This window comes from Oncorhynchus nerka, linkage group LG24 (assembly GCF_034236695.1).
Source record: "Oncorhynchus nerka isolate Pitt River linkage group LG24, Oner_Uvic_2.0, whole genome shotgun sequence".
NCBI lineage: Eukaryota > Metazoa > Chordata > Actinopteri > Salmoniformes > Salmonidae > Oncorhynchus > Oncorhynchus nerka.
Genome location: NC_088419.1, coordinates 688,345 through 704,302, shown reverse-complemented (window position 1 = coordinate 704,302; position 15,958 = coordinate 688,345). Strand labels below are relative to the sequence as shown.

Sequence of the window (15,958 nt, the reverse complement as noted above, 5' to 3'; positions counted from 1 at the left end):
CTAGAGGTCAGAGGTTAGAGGTCAGGGGTTAGAGGTCAGGGGTGGAGCAGAGCTGTCTGTCAAACTAGAGGTCAGGGGTGGAGCAGAGCTGTCTGTCAAACTAGAGGTCAGGGGTGGAGCAGAGCTGTCTGTCAAACTAGAGGTCAGGGGTTAGAGGTCAGGGGTGGGTCAGAGCTGTCTGTCAAACTAGAGGTCAGGGGTGGAGCAGAGCTGTCTGTCAAACTAGAGGTCAGGGGTGGAGCAGAGCTGTCTGTCAAACTAGAGGTCAGGGGTTAGAGGTCAGGGGTGGGTCAGAGCTGTCTGTCAAACTAGAGGTCAGGGGTGGGTCAGAGCTGTCTGTCAAACTAGAGGTCAGGGGTTAGAGGTCAGGGGTGGAGCAGAGCTGTCTGTCAAACTAGAGGTCAGGGGTTAGAGGTCAGGGGTGGAGCAGAGCTGTCTGCCAAACTAGAGGTCAGGGGTTAGAGGTCAGGGGTGGAGCAGAGCTGTCTGCCAAACTAGAGGTCAGGGGTTAGAGGTCAGGGGTGGAGCAGAGCTGTCTGTCAAACTAGAGGTCAGGGGTTAGAGGTCAGGGGTGGAGCAGAGCTGTCTGTCAAACTAGAGGTCAGGGGTGGAGCAGAGCTGTCTGTCAAACTAGAGGTCAGGGGTGGAGCAGAGCTGTCTGTCAAACTAGAGGTCAGGGGTGGAGCAGAGCTGTCTGTCAAACTAGAGGTCAGGGGTTAGAGGTCAGGGGTGGAGCAGAGCTGTCTGTCAAACTAGAGGTCAGGGGTGGAGCAGAGCTGTCTGTCAAACTAGCTAACTGAAATGACATTTCCCCAAGGCAATAACATACTGAACATTCATAAGAGAGTGTGTGTGTGTTTAAACCGTTTAACAGTAAAGCAACAACTGTGGCCTTTGTGTAAGTGTGTCTAAGTATGTCTGTAAGCGATGTGTTTGGGTGTAAGCAGTGTGTGTGTGTGGTCTGGGCTCCTGTCCTCCCGGCTGAAGAATATTTCCGTAGGAAACAACATCTCATTGGCTCATCAGCTCAACCTATCAGCAGCCAAGGAACCAAGAGCCCCGGGATGCCGCCCCCAAAGTTCTGAGGGCCGCCCCCAAACTGACACTGCGCAGGAAGGGGGTGGGGGGTGTGTGTGTGTGTGCCAGGGCGGAGGGTCAGAGATCAGATGGGTGGTAGAATCCTCGTGGGGGGGAGTGGTGTGTTTCCATGGTAATGAGAGTGAAGTGTCGGTTGGCTGCAGAGGGAGGTAGGAGGGTCTAAACCTCTGCTCCCTGCAAGCCGATTTGCCCTTGGTCCTGTCAGTCAGTGCTGGGCTTCATCAGAGAGAAGGCAAAGATGTTGAAGTGATCGCTGAGCTGGTTCACCTGGAGAAAGAGGAGAGAGGGAAGAGGTGGAGGAGAGGATGGAGAGAGCGTATCATTTAACTCACAACGGCTAAATCTCAAACCGAGCATTTGGCCACTCTGCCATTTATCGATTGGTCACTGTGAGCTGATGTGATCAAGCCTGCCACTGTGGGCAAAATGAAAATTCAGATGTCCTTCGTTTCCTAGGTAACCATGTAACTCTGAAGCTAGCTGTGCTATGTTGCTAACCAGGTAGGTAGAGACTTTGTGAGTCCCTGCTAATATCTAGCTAGATGGCCATTGTTGATGAATTTAATTAGATCTCACCACCGTTACCCCATACTGCCAGTACCAGCTAGCTACATTTTTAGATTACTAGCTAGCTAACTGATTTGCATCATCATTCACTAGCATAACAAATAGGCTAGCTAGCTAAATTCTCACCTTGCTTGCCATGACATCAGCTACTAGCAAGCTAATCAAGTAACCTTGCTAGCTAGGATGCAACTAGTAAGCTTTCAATGTGTCAAAATCCCTGCTAGCTAGCGTTAGAAGGCAATTGAGCTTCATCCAGTATTTTAAAAAAGGCAGAGGCGGAAGGCTACTGAGTAATAGTGAAAGGGGGAGATATGTTGTGTTGGGAAACAGCTTTTTTCACCCGACTTGTCCAACTTATCACCTTTAATAAGTTTAATAAAACACCTTAAAGAGTTTATATAATGTGTCATTACATTTAATTTGACCTTTATTTAACTTGGCAAGTCAGTGAAAATAATAATTTGTTCTTAAATGACGGCCCTAGGAACAGTGGGTTAATTGCCTGTTCAGGGGCAGAACGACAGATTTGTACCTTGTCAGCTCGGTGGTTTGAACTTGTAACCTTCCAGTTACTAGTCCAACGCTCTAACCACTAGGCTACCCTGTGGCACTTAGAACATAGCAACCAACATGTTCTAGGAAAAGGCGCCAATTCAACAGCTCACTGACGTGTTTCAGAGCGGCAGACAGTGACCACTATCCAAAGCGGGAGAAAGACCATTTGTTATAAAACAATATTATTTTTATTAACCACTAGGCTACATGCCTATTTGATTTGTGTCAAATTTGAATGGGGTTTTTAGGGCGGCGCTAAAGTTCAGTAGTAAACAGTGGCTGTCGCGGCTTTTGAGAGTCATGATGACTGGCAGTGATGACGATACAAATTAATGCATTATGTGGTCCAACTGACTAGGTCCCTCCCCTGACCCTGACCCTGTCTTCTTTTAGATCTGCGAGAGAAGCACCTGGTGGAGAGAGGCTGTATGACGTGTTATGTCGCGATACGTCTAAATGTATCGTACAACGTCAGAGGGGTCAGTTTTTTAAAACTTTTCTAAAATATGATTGGTCCGTTGCTATGCAAATCAATGCTTGAATAGAAACGTAGTTCACACCCCGGATTTTGCTACAGTCCCATTAGTTTTCATTACAGCCTGGATATCGCCGTAACGACAGAGCGACAGCGCCGTAACGACAGAGCGACAGCGCCGTAACGACAGAGAGACAGCGCCGTAACGACAGAGAGACAGCGCCGTAACGACAGAGAGACAGCGCCGTAACGACAGAGAGACAGCGCCGTAACGACAGAGAGACAGCGCCGTAAGACAGCGCCGTAACGACAGAGAGACAGCGCCGTAACGACAGAGAGACAGCGCCGTAACGACAGAGAGACAGCGCCTTAACGACAGAGAGACAGCGCCGTAACGACAGAGAGACAGCGCCGTAACGACAGAGAGACAGCGCCGTAACGACAAAGCGACAGCGCCGTAACGACAAAGCGACAGCGCCGTAACGACAGAGAGACAGCGCCGTAACGACAGAGAGACAGCGCCGTAACGACAGAGCGACAGCGCCCGTAACGACAGAGCGACAGCGCCGTAACGACAGAGCGACAGCGCCGTAACGACAGAGCGACAGCGCCGTAACGACAGAGCCGTAACGACAGAGCCGTAACGACAGAGCGACAGCGCCGTAACGACAGAGCGACAGCGCCGTAACGACAGAGCGACAGCGCCGTAACGACAGAGCGACAGCGCCGTAACGACAGAGCGACAGCGCCGTAACGACAGAGAGCGACAGCGCCGTAACGACAGAGCGACAGCGCCGTAACGACAGAGCCGTAACGACAGAGCCGTAACGACAGAGCGACAGCGCCGTAACGACAGAGCGACAGCGCCGTAACGACAGAGCGACAGCGCCGTAACGACAGAGCGACAGCGCCGTAACGACAGAGAGACAGCGCCGTAACGACAGAGACGTAACGACAGAGAGACAGCGCCGTAACGACAGAGAGACAGCGCCGTAACGACAGAGAGACAGCGCCGTAACGACAGAGAGACAGCGCCGTAACGACAGAGCGACAGCGCCGTAACGACAGAGCCGTAACGACAGAGCGACAGCGCCGTAACGACAGAGCGACAGCGCCGTAACGACAGCGCCGTAACGACAGAGCGACAGCGCCGTAACGACAGAGCGACAGCGCCGTAACGACAGAGCGACAGCGCCATAACGACAGAGCGACAGCGCCGTAACGACAGAGCCGTAACGACAGAGCGACAGCGCCGTAACGACAGAGAGACAGCGCCGTAACGACACAGCGACAGCGCCGTAACGACAGAGCGACAGCGCCGTAACGACAGAGAGACAGCGCCGTAACGACAGAGAGACAGCGCCGTAACGACAGAGAGACAGCGCGTAACGACAGAGAGACAGCGCCGTAACGACAGAGCGACAGCGCCGTAACGACAGAGAGACAGCGCCGTAACGACAGAGCGACAGCGCCGTAACGACAGAGCGACAGCGCCGTAACGACAGCGCCGTAACGACAGAGCCGTAACGACAGAGCGACAGCGCCGTAACGACAGAGCGACAGCGCCGTAACGACAGAGCGACAGCGCCGTAACGACAGAGCGACAGCGCCGTAACGACAGCGCCGTAACGACAGAGCGACAGCGCCGTAACGACAGAGCGACAGCGCCGTAACGACAGAGCGACAGAGCCGTAACGACAGAGCGACAGAGCCGTAACGACAGAGCCGTAACGACAGAGCGACAGCGCCGTAACGACAGAGCGACATCGCCGTAACGACAGAGCGAAAGCTCCGTAACGACAGAGCCGTAACGACAGAGCGACAGCCCCGTAACGACAGAGCGACAGCGCCGTAACGACAGAGCGACAGCCCCGTAACGACAGAGCGACAGCCCCGTAACGACAGAGCGACAGCACCGTAACGACAGAGCGACAGAGCCGTAACGACAGAGCGACAGCGCCGTAACGACAGAGCGACAGCGCCGTAACGACAGAGCGACAGCCCCGTAACGACAGCGCCGTAACGACAGCGCCGTAACGACAGCGCCGTAACGACAGAGCGACAGCGCCGTAACGACAGAGCGACAGCCCCGTAACGACAGAGCGACAGAGCCGTAACGACAGAGCCGTAACGACAGAGCGACAGCCCCGTAACGACAGCGCCGTAACGACAGCGCCGTAACGACAGCTCCGTAACGACAGAGCGACAGCCCCGTAACGACAGAGCGACAGAGCCGTAACGACAGAGCGACAGCGTCGTAACGACAGAGCGACAGCGCCGTAACGACAGAGCGACAGCGCCGTAACCACAGAGCGACAGAGCCGTAACGACAGAGCCGTAACGACAGCGCCGTAACGACAGAGCGACAGCGCCGTAACGACAGCGCCGTAACGACAGAGCGACAGCGCCGCAACGACAGAGCGACAGCGCCGTAACGACAGAGCGACAGCGCCGTAACCGTAACGACAGAGCGACAGCGCCGTAACGACAGAGCGACAGCGCCGTAACGACAGAGCGACAGAACCGTAACGACAGAGCGACAGAACCGTAACGACAGAGCGACAGAGCCGTAACGACAGAGCGACAGCCCCGTAACGACAGAGCGACAGCCCCGTAACGACAGAGAGACAGCGCCGTAACGACAGAGAGACAGTGCCGTAACGACAGAGCGACAGCGCCGTAACAATGAAGTTATGCCAATGAGGATGAAAACTAGCATAGTTCAGCTAGTTTCCCTCGGGCCTAGTGCAAATGTGTGCCAGCTGGGTGCACATGCAAACTATGCTAATTCAGGGGACAGATTGTTGTTCTTATGCCCTGATATCAGGAGCAGCAAAAGGTTACATTAAACAATTCAGAGACTGAAACACATTGATCAGATTATTTATGGAGAGCAAATCGACATACAATCCCAATATCAAAATAAAACGATGTTTGAGTGAACCCTGAATACAGAAAATGTCTGGTGACCTTCAGGACAAACAGAGCAACAGGAAAACACATTTAGTTGGTGTTTGTTTTAGCTCTGGAAGAGATAGTTAGCTACAGTGATTAAAGCACAGTGTTTTCTGTGATTTATCTTCATTTATTAGAATTGTTTTGGGAAAATGTGTCTGGTAATATTAGAGCCCCCACAGCTGGTCGACACATTTTATTTCCCACCCTGCTCACCACTGACACTGTAGTGTGTGTGTGTGTGTGTGTGTGTGTGTGTGTACTCACCACTGCCACTGTAGTGTGTGTGTGTGTGTGTGTGTGTGTGTGTGTGTGTATACTCACCACTGACACTCCGTAGTGTATGTGTGTGAGTATGACGATGGCCGTCCACACGTAGATCAACAGCGTCTCGTTAGCAACCAGCCCTGTAACCGCCAACAACACCACCGTCGCCATGGGAACCAACAGCCAGCTCAGGGGTTGGCAACGGGTGTTACTCATCTGGCACACGATCAGCTTACACTGCAGACACACACAGACTTAGCAGTTATGTAGTTCATATCTTTAGTTGTGGAACTTTAATGGGGGCCACAAAAATCTACGCTCATCATGAGGGGCTGCTGTGGCTCGTGGGGCTGCGTACCAACACGTGCAGTCAGAGACACATTTTGCATAGGGTGGAGAGAAATGCTGCAGTTTTTAATAAGACATCTGACAGAGTGACAATAAAATTAATGGGGGCCTCCCGGTCAGTAATTCAACCATGATTACTACAAATTAAAGATAGCTGGCAGCTAGACTTAACTTAATAATGTATTTTAAATGTAGCTGTCACTGACTGACATAAGAGAAACTGCTGATGCACAAACACATTCCAAAATGGAACCTTGTGTATTCTACTATTCTAACTCAGGGGTCTGTATAGACAGGAGAGGTATAGACAGGAGAGGGCCTGTATAGACAGGAGAGGGCCTGTATAGACAGGAGAGGGCCTGTATAGACAGGAGGGGGCCTGTATAGACAGGAGAGGTATAGACAGGAGAGGGCCTGTATAGACAGGAGAGGGCCTGTATAGACAGGAGGGGCCTGTATAGACAGGAGGGGGCCTGTATAGACAGGAGGGGGCCTGTATAGACAGGAGAGGTATAGACAGGAGAGGGCCTGTATAGACAGGAGAGGTATAGACAGGAGGGGGCCTGTATAGACAGGAGGGGGCCTGTATAGACAGGAGGGGGCCTGTATAGACAGGAGGGGGCCTGTATAGACAGGAGAGGTATAGACAGGAGAGGGGCCTGTATAGACAGGAGGGGGCCTGTATAGACAGGAGGGGGCCTGTATAGACAGGAGGGGCCTGTATAGACAGGGGAGGGCCTGTATAGACAGGAGAGGGCCTGTATAGACAGGAGAGGTATAGACAGGGAGGGGGCCTGTATAGACAGGGAGGGGGCCTGTATAGACAGGAGAGGGCCTGTATAGACAGGAGAGGGCCTGTATAGACAGGAGGGGGCCTGTATAGACAGGAGGGGGCCTGTATAGACAGGAGGGGCCTGTATAGACAGGAGGGGGCCTGTATAGACAGGGGAGGGCCTGTATAGACAGGGGAGGGCCTGTATAGACAGGGGAGGGCCTGTATAGACAGGGAGAGGGGCCTGTATAGACAGGAGAGGGCCTGTACAGACAGGGAGAGGGCCTGTACAGACAGGAGAGGGCCTGTACAGACAGGGGAGAGGGCCTGTACAGACAGGAGAGGGCCTGTACAGACAGGAGAGGGCCTGTACAGACAGGAGAGGGCCTGTACAGACAGGAGGGGGCCTGTATAGACAGGAGGGGGCCTGTATAGACAGGAGGGGGCCTGTATAGACAGGAGAGGGCCTGTATAGACAGGAGAGGGCCTGTATAGACAGGAGAGGGCCTGTATAGACAGGAGAGGGCCTGTATAGACAGGAGAGGGCCTGTATAGACAGGAGAGGGCCTGTATAGACAGGAGGGGGCCTGTATAGACAGGAGGGGGCCTGTATAGACAGGAGGGGGCCTGTATAGACAGGAGAGGGCCTGTATAGACAGGAGAGGGCCTGTATAGACAGGAGGGGGCCTGTAGACAGGAGAGGGCCTATAGACAGGAGGGGGCCTGTATAGACAGGAGGGGGCCTTGTAGACAGGAGAGGGCCTGTAGACAGGAGAGGGCCTGTATAGACAGGAGAGGGCCTGTATAGACAGGAGAGGGCCTGTATAGACAGGAGAGGGCCTGTAAAGAGGAGAGGGCCTGTATAGACAGGAGAGGGCCTGTAAAGAGGAGAGGGCCTGTATAGACAGGAGAGGGCCTGTATAGACAGGAGAGGGCCTGTATAGACAGGAGAGGGCCTGTAAAGACAGGAGAGGGCCTGTAAAGACAGGAGAGGGCCTGTAGACAGGAGAGGGCCTGTATAGACAGGAGAGGGCCTGTATAGACAGGAGAGGGCCTGTATAGACAGGAGAGGGCCTGTATAGACAGGAGAGGGCCTGTATAGACAGGAGTGTATAGACAGGAGAGGGCCTGTATAGACAGGAGAGGGCCTGTATAGACAGGAGAGGGCCTGTATAGACAGGAGAGGGCCTGTATAGACAGGAGAGGGCCTGTATAGACAGGAGGGGGCCTGTATAGACAGGAGGGGGCCTGTATAGACAGGAGGGGGCCTGTAGACAGGAGAGGGCCTGTAGACAGGAGGGGGCCTGTAGACAGGAGGGGGCCTGTAGACAGGAGGGGGCCTGTAGACAGGAGGGGGCCTGTAGACAGGAGGGGGCCTGTATAGACAGGAGAGGGCCTGTATAGACAGGAGAGGGCCTGTATAGACAGGAGGGTGCCTGTATAGACAGGAGAGGGCCTGTAGACAGGAGGGGGCCTGGTGCAGTGTGTGTGTGGTGTGTGTAGTTAGAGCTGGTGCATGTGTGTGACTCACTGTGACATTAGCGAAGGCTGTCCCCACCATGAGGTAGAAGACTCTGGGCTGCTGCTGGAGGATGCCGGATGGAGAGAAAATCACCCAGACAGAGGAGAGGAGGCAGAGGAGGACAGGAGAGAGGAAGGGGAGGAAGGCCTCGTACATACTGCTGTGTTTCAGAGTGTTATTACGAGACGCCCTGAGAGAGAGAGGCGGAGATAAAAGAGAGGGTTACCTCTAAAGCCCTGTCATGATCAAGTAAGTTGTTAGTTTAGTTTACTAGGATCCTATTAATCTAAACTAACAGCTAATGGGGGTCCTAGTAAACTAAACTAACCACAGCTAATGGGGTTACTAGTAAACTACACTAACCACAGCTAACAGGGGTTACTAGTAAACTAAACTAACAGGGTTACTAGTAAACTAAACTAACAGGGTTACTAGTAAACTACACTAACCACAGCTAACAGGGGTTACTAGTAAACTAAACTAACCACAGCTAATGGGGTTACTAGTAAACTACACTAACCACAGCTAACAGGGGTTACTAGTAAACTAAACTAACAGGGTTACTAGTAAACTAAACTAACAGGGTTACTAGTAAACTACACTAACCACAGCTAACAGGGGTTACTAATAAACTAAACTAACCACAGCTAATGGGGTTACTAGTAAACTACACTAACCACAGCTAACAGGGGTTACTAGTTAACTAAACTAACAGGGTTACTAGTAAACTAAACTAACAGGGTTACTAGTAAACTAAACTAACCACAGCTAACAGGGGTTACTAGTAAACTAAACTGACCACAGCTAACAGGGGTTACTAGTAAACTAAACTAACAACAGCTAACAGGGGTTACTAGTAAACTAAACTAACAACAGCTAACAGGGGTTACTAGTAAACTAAACTGACAACAGCTAACAGGGGTTACTAGTAAACTAAACTAACAGCTAACAGGGGTTACTAGTAAACTAAACTAACAGCTAACAGGGGTTACTAGTAAACTAAACTAACAGCTAACAGGGGTTACTAGTAAACTAAACTAACAGCTAACAGGGGTTACTAGTAAACTAAACTAACAGCTAACGGGGATTACTAGTAAACTAAACTAACCACAACTAACGGGGATTACTAGTAAACTAAACTAACCACAACTAACGGGGGTTACTAGTAAACTACACTAACAGGGTTACTAGTAAACTACACTAACAGGGTTACTAGTAAACTAAACTAACCACAACTAACGGGGGTTACTAGTAAACTACACTAACCACAGCTAACGGGGGTTACTAGTAAACTAAACTAACCATAGCTAACAGGGGTTACTAGTAAACTAAACTAACCACAGCTAACAGGGGCTACTAGTAAACTAAACTAACAGGGGTTACTAGTAAACTAAACTAACCACAGCTAACGGGGGTTACTAGTAAACTAAACTAACCACAGCTAACAGGGGTTACTAGTAAACTAAACTAACCACAGCTAACGGGGGTTACTAGTAAACTACACTAACCACAGCTAACAGGGGCTACTAGTAAACTAAACTAACAGGGGTTACTAGTAAACTAAACTAACCACAGCTAACGGGGGTTACTAGTAAACTACACTAACCACAGCTAACAGGGGCTACTAGTAAACTAAACTAACAGGGGTTACTAGTAAACTAAACTAACCACAGCTAACAGGGGTTACTAGTAAACTACACTAACCACAGCTAACAGGGGCTACAAGTAAACTAAACTAACAGGGGTTACTAGTAAACTAAACTAACCACAGCTAACAGGGGTTACTAGTAAACTAAACTAACCACAGCTAACAGGGGCTACTAGTAAACTAAACTAACAGGGGTTACTAGTAAACTAAACTAACCACAGCTAACAGGGGTTACTAGTAAACTACACTAACCACAGCTAACAGGGGTTACCAGTAAACTAAACTAACCACAGCTAACAGGGGTTACTAGTAAACTACACTGACAACAGCTAACAGGGGTTACTAGTAAACTAAACTAACCACAGCTAACAGGGGTTACTAGTAAACTAAACTAACCACAGCTAACGGGGTTACTAGTAAACTAAACTAACCACAGCTAACAGGGGTTACTAGTAAACTAAACTAACAACAGCTAACGGGGTTACTAGTAAACTAAACTAACCACAGCTAACAGGGGCTACTAGTAAACTACACTAACAACAGCTAATGGGGGATTCTAGTAAACTAAACTAACAGCTAACAGGGGATTCTAGTAAACTAAACTAACATCAGCTAATGGGGGATTCTAGTAAACTAAACTAGCATCAGCTAATGGGGAACCTAGTAAACTAAACTAGCATCAGCTAATGGGGGATTCTAGTAAACTAAACTAGCATCAGCTAATGGGGGACCTGGTAAACTAAACTAACATCAGCTAATGGGGGATTCTAGTAAACTAAACTAGCATCAGCTAATGGGGGATTCTAGTAAACTAAACTAGCATCAGCTAATGGGGGACCTGGTAAACTAAACTAACATCAGCTAATGGGGGATTCTAGTAAACTAAACTAGCATCAGCTAATGGGGGATTCTAGTGAACTAAACTAGCATCAGCTAATGGGGGATTCTAGTGAACTAAACTAGCATCAGCTAATGGGGGATTCTAGTAAACTAAACTAGCATCAGCTAATGGGGGATTCTAGTAAACTAAACTAGCATCAGCTAATGGGGGACCTAGTAAACTAAACTAGCATCAGCTAATGGGGGATTCTAGTAAACTAAACTAGCATCAGCTAATGGGGGATTCTAGTGAACTAAACTAGCATCAGCTAATGGGGAACCTAGTAAACTAAACTAGCATCAGCTAATGGGGAACCTAGTAAACTAAACTAGCATCAGCTAATGGGGAACCTGGTAAACTAAACTAGCATCAGCTAATGGGGGATTCTAGTAAACTAAACTAGCATCAGCTAATGGGGGACCTGGTAAACTAAACTAGCATCAGCTAATGGGGGATTCTAGTGAACTAAACTAGCATCAGCTAATGGGGAACCTAGTAAACTAAACTAGCATCAGCTAATGGGGGAGTCTAGTAAACTAAACTAGCATCAGCTAATGGGGGACCTGGTAAACTAAACTAGCATCAGCTAATGGGGGACCTAGTAAACTAAACTAGCATCAGCTAATGGGGAACCTAGTAAACTAAACTAGCATCAGCTAATGGGGAACCTAGTAAACTAAACTAGCATCAGCTAATGGGGAACCTAGTAAACTAAACTAGCATCAGCTAATGGGGAACCTAGTAAACTAAACTAGCATCAGCTAATGGGGGATTCTAGTAAACTAAACTAGCATCAGCTAATGGGGAACCTGGTAAACTAAACTAGCATCAGCTAATGGGGGATTCTAGTAAACTAAACTAGCATCAGCTAATGGGGGATTCTAGTAAACTAAACTAGCATCAGCTAATGGGGGATTCTAGTAAACTAAACTAGCATCAGCTAATGGGGGATTCTAGTAAACTAAACTAGCATCAGCTAATGGGGGATTCTAGTAAACTAAACTAGCATCAGCTAATGGGGATTCTAGTAAACTAAACTAGCATCAGCTAATGGGGGATTCTAGTAAACTAAACTAGCATCAGCTAATGGGGGATTCTAGTAAACTAAACTAGCATCAGCTAATGGGGAACCTAGTAAACTAAACTAGCATCAGCTAATGGGGGATTCTATTAAACTAAACTAGCATCAGCTAATGGGGGATTCTAGTAAACTAAACTAGCATCAGCTAATGGGGGATTCTAGTGAACTAAACTAGCATCAGCTAATGGGGAACCTAGTAAACTAAACTAGCATCAGCTAATGGGGGATTCTAGTAAACTAAACTAGCATCAGCTAATGGGGGATTCTAGTAAACTAAACTAGCATCAGCTAATGGGGGATTCTAGTAAACTAAACTAGCATCAGCTAATGGGGAACCTAGTAAACTAAACTAGCATCAGCTAATGGGGGATTCTAGTAAACTAAACTAGCATCAGCTAATGGGGGATTCTAGTAAACTAAACTAGCATCAGCTAATGGGGAACCTAGTAAACTAAACTAGCATCAGCTAATGGGGGATTCTAGTAAACTAAACTAGCATCAGCTAATGGGGGATTCTAGTAAACTAAACTAGCATCAGCTAATGGGGATTCTAGTGAACTAAACTAGCATCAGCTAATGGGGGATTCTAGTAAACTAAACTAGCATCAGCTAATGGGGGATTCTAGTAAACTAAACTAGCAAGTAAACTAAACTAGCATCAGCTAATGGGGGATTCTAGTAAACTAAACTAGCATCAGCTAATGGGGGACCTGGTAAACTAAACTAGCATCAGCTAATGGGGGACCTGGTAAACTAAACTAACATCAGCTAATGGGGGACCTGGTAAACTAAACTAGCATCAGCTAATGGGGGACCTGGTAAACTAAACTAGCATCAGCTAATGGGGGATTCTAGTAAACTAAACTAGCATCAGCTAATGGGGGATTCTAGTAAACTAAACTAGCATCAGCTAATGGGGGATTCTAGTAAACTAAACTAGCATCAGCTAATGGGGGATTCTAGTAAACTAAACTAGCATCAGCTAATGGGGGACCTGGTAAACTAAACTAACATCAGCTAATGGGGGATTCTAGTAAACTAAACTAGCATCAGCTAATGGGGAATTCTAGTAAACTAAACTAGCATCAGCTAATGGGGGATTCTAGTAAACTAAACTAGCATCAGCTAATGGGGGATTCTAGTAAACTAAACTAGCATCAGCTAATGGGGGATTCTAGTAAACTAAACTAGCATCAGCTAATGGGGGATTCTAGTAAACTAAACTAGCATCAGCTAATGGGGGATTCTAGTAAACTAAACTAGCATCAGCTAATGGGGGACCTGGTAAACTAAACTAGCATCAGCTAATGGGGGATTCTAGTAAACTAAACTAGCATCAGCTAATGGGGGATTCTAGTAAACTAAACTAGCATCAGCTAATGGGGGATTCTAGTAAACTAAACTAGCATCAGCTAATGGGGGATTCTAGTAAACTAAACTAGCATCAGCTAATGGGGGATTCTAGTAAACTAAACTAGCATCAGCTAATGGGGGATTCTAGTAAACTAAACTAGCATCAGCTAATGGGGAACCTGGTAAACTAAACTAACATCAGCTAATGGGGGACCTGGTAAACTAAACTAACATCAGCTAATGGGGGATTCTAGTAAACTAAACTAGCATCAGCTAATGGGGGATTCTAGTAAACTAAACTAGCATCAGCTAATGGGGAGTCTAGTGAACTAAACTAGCATCAGCTAATGGGGAACCTAGTAAACTAAACTAGCATCAGCTAATGGGGAGTCTAGTGAACTAAACTAGCATCAGCTAATGGGGAACCTAGTAAACTAAACTAGCATCAGCTAATGGGGGATTCTAGTAAACTAAACTAGCATCACCTAATGGGGGATTCTAGTAAACTAAACTAGCATCAGCTAATGGGGGATTCTAGTAAACTAAACTAGCATCAGCTAATGGGGGATTCTAGTAAACTAAACTAGCATCAGCTAATGGGGAACCTGGTAAACTAAACTAGCATCAGCTAATGGGGGATTCTAGTAAACTAAACTAGCATCAGCTAATGGGGGATTCTAGTAAACTAAACTAGCATCAGCTAATGGGGAACCTGGTAAACTAAACTAGCATCAGCTAATGGGGGACCTGGTAAACTAAACTAACATCAGCTAATGGGGGATTCTAGTAAACTAAACTAGCATCAGCTAATGGGGGATTCTAGTAAACTAAACTAGCATCAGCTAATGGGGAGTCTAGTGAACTAAACTAGCATCAGCTAATGGGGAACCTAGTAAACTAAACTAGCATCAGCTAATGGGGAGTCTAGTGAACTAAACTAGCATCAGCTAATGGGGAACCTAGTAAACTAAACTAGCATCAGCTAATGGGGGATTCTAGTAAACTAAACTAAGAAAAGCTGATGGGGGATTCTAGTAAACTAAACTAGCATCAGCTAATGGGGGACCTGGTAAACTAAACTAGCATCAGCTAATGGGGGATTCTAGTGAACTAAACTAACATCAGCTAATGGGGGATTCTAGTAAACTAAACTAGCATCAGCTAATGGGGGATTCTAGTGAACTAAACTAGCATCAGCTAATGGGGGATTCTAGTAAACTAAACTAGCATCAGCTAATGGGGGATTCTAGTAAACTAAACTAGCATCAGCTAATGGGGGACCTGGTAAACTAAACTAGCATCAGCTAATGGGGATTCTAGTAAACTAAACTAGCATCAGCTAATGGGGGATTCTAGTAAACTAAACTAGCATCAGCTAATGGGGGATTCTAGTAAACTAAACTAGCATCAGCTAATGGGGGATTCTAGTAAACTAAACTAGCATCAGCTAATGGGGGATTCTAGTAAACTAAACTAGCATCAGCTAATGGGGGATTCTAGTAAACTAAACTAGCATCAGCTAATGGGGGACCTGGTAAACTAAACTAGCATCAGCTAATGGGGGATTCTAGTAAACTAAACTAACATCAGCTAATGGGGGATTCTAGTAAACTAAACTAGCATCAGCTAATGGGGGACCTGGTAAACTAAACTAGCATCAGCTAATGGGGGATTCTAGTAAACTAAACTAGCATCAGCTAATGGGGGACCTGGTAAACTAAACTAGCATCAGCTAATGGGGGATTCTAGTAAACTAAACTAGCATCAGCTAATGGGGGATTCTAGTAAACTAAACTAGCATCAGCTAATGGGGAACCTGGTAAACTAAACTAGCATCAGCTAATGGGGAACCTAGTAAACTAAACTAGCATCAGCTAATGGGGAACCTAGTAAACTAAACTAAGAAAAGCTGATGGGGATTCTAGTGAGAGTTAAATTAGGTTGCTAGGTTAACGCACTGCAGCTAAACCAACTTGACATGTTGAGTCTGAAGGAGATTGACGTTTACTAAGTTTACATGTTGAGTCTGAAGGAAAAATGACTATAACCGTTAGTAAGCTAAGAGCTGTAACTTACTTGAAGACGTTGTAGAGGCTCATGGGAAGGGTCACAGTGAACGAACAACCTGGTGGTGACACCACGAACAACCAATCAGAACACAACATCAATTTACATAACATCAGAACCAATCACACTGCACGGTGCACGAAACTGTCCAATCCCAGCTCAGACAGCAGTAATCTGACCAACTGGAGCTCACCGAGGATCATGAAAGTGAAGAGGTCTCGGTAGTGGAAGTTCCACCAGATTGGTTCATACCACGTCTCCACGCCAACCATCGCTGTGAAGATGTACACTATAGAGATGGTCTGAGAGAGAGAGGGAGAGAGAAAGAGAGATGAGAGAACAGAGAAAGAAGTGCGAGAGAGGGAGATGA

General features: G+C 47.5%; 1 protein-coding gene across 1 annotated transcript in view; it reads right to left on the bottom strand.

The window, feature by feature from the left end:
- Window positions 1-1,299: 1,299 nt before the first annotated feature.
- selenoi (selenoprotein I) overlaps window positions 1,300-15,958 on the bottom strand; it is a 32,068-nt gene continuing 17,409 nt past the window's right edge. Inside the window, exons 3-7 of the mRNA XM_065009416.1 lie at window positions 15,782-15,890; window positions 15,598-15,646; window positions 8,569-8,749; window positions 5,975-6,154; window positions 1,300-1,365 (exon numbers count right to left, since the gene is read on the bottom strand). Coding sequence (XP_064865488.1) covers window positions 1,300-1,365; window positions 5,975-6,154; window positions 8,569-8,749; window positions 15,598-15,646; window positions 15,782-15,890 — 585 coding nt within the window. The remainder of the gene's footprint in view (window positions 1,366-5,974; window positions 6,155-8,568; window positions 8,750-15,597; window positions 15,647-15,781; window positions 15,891-15,958) is intronic.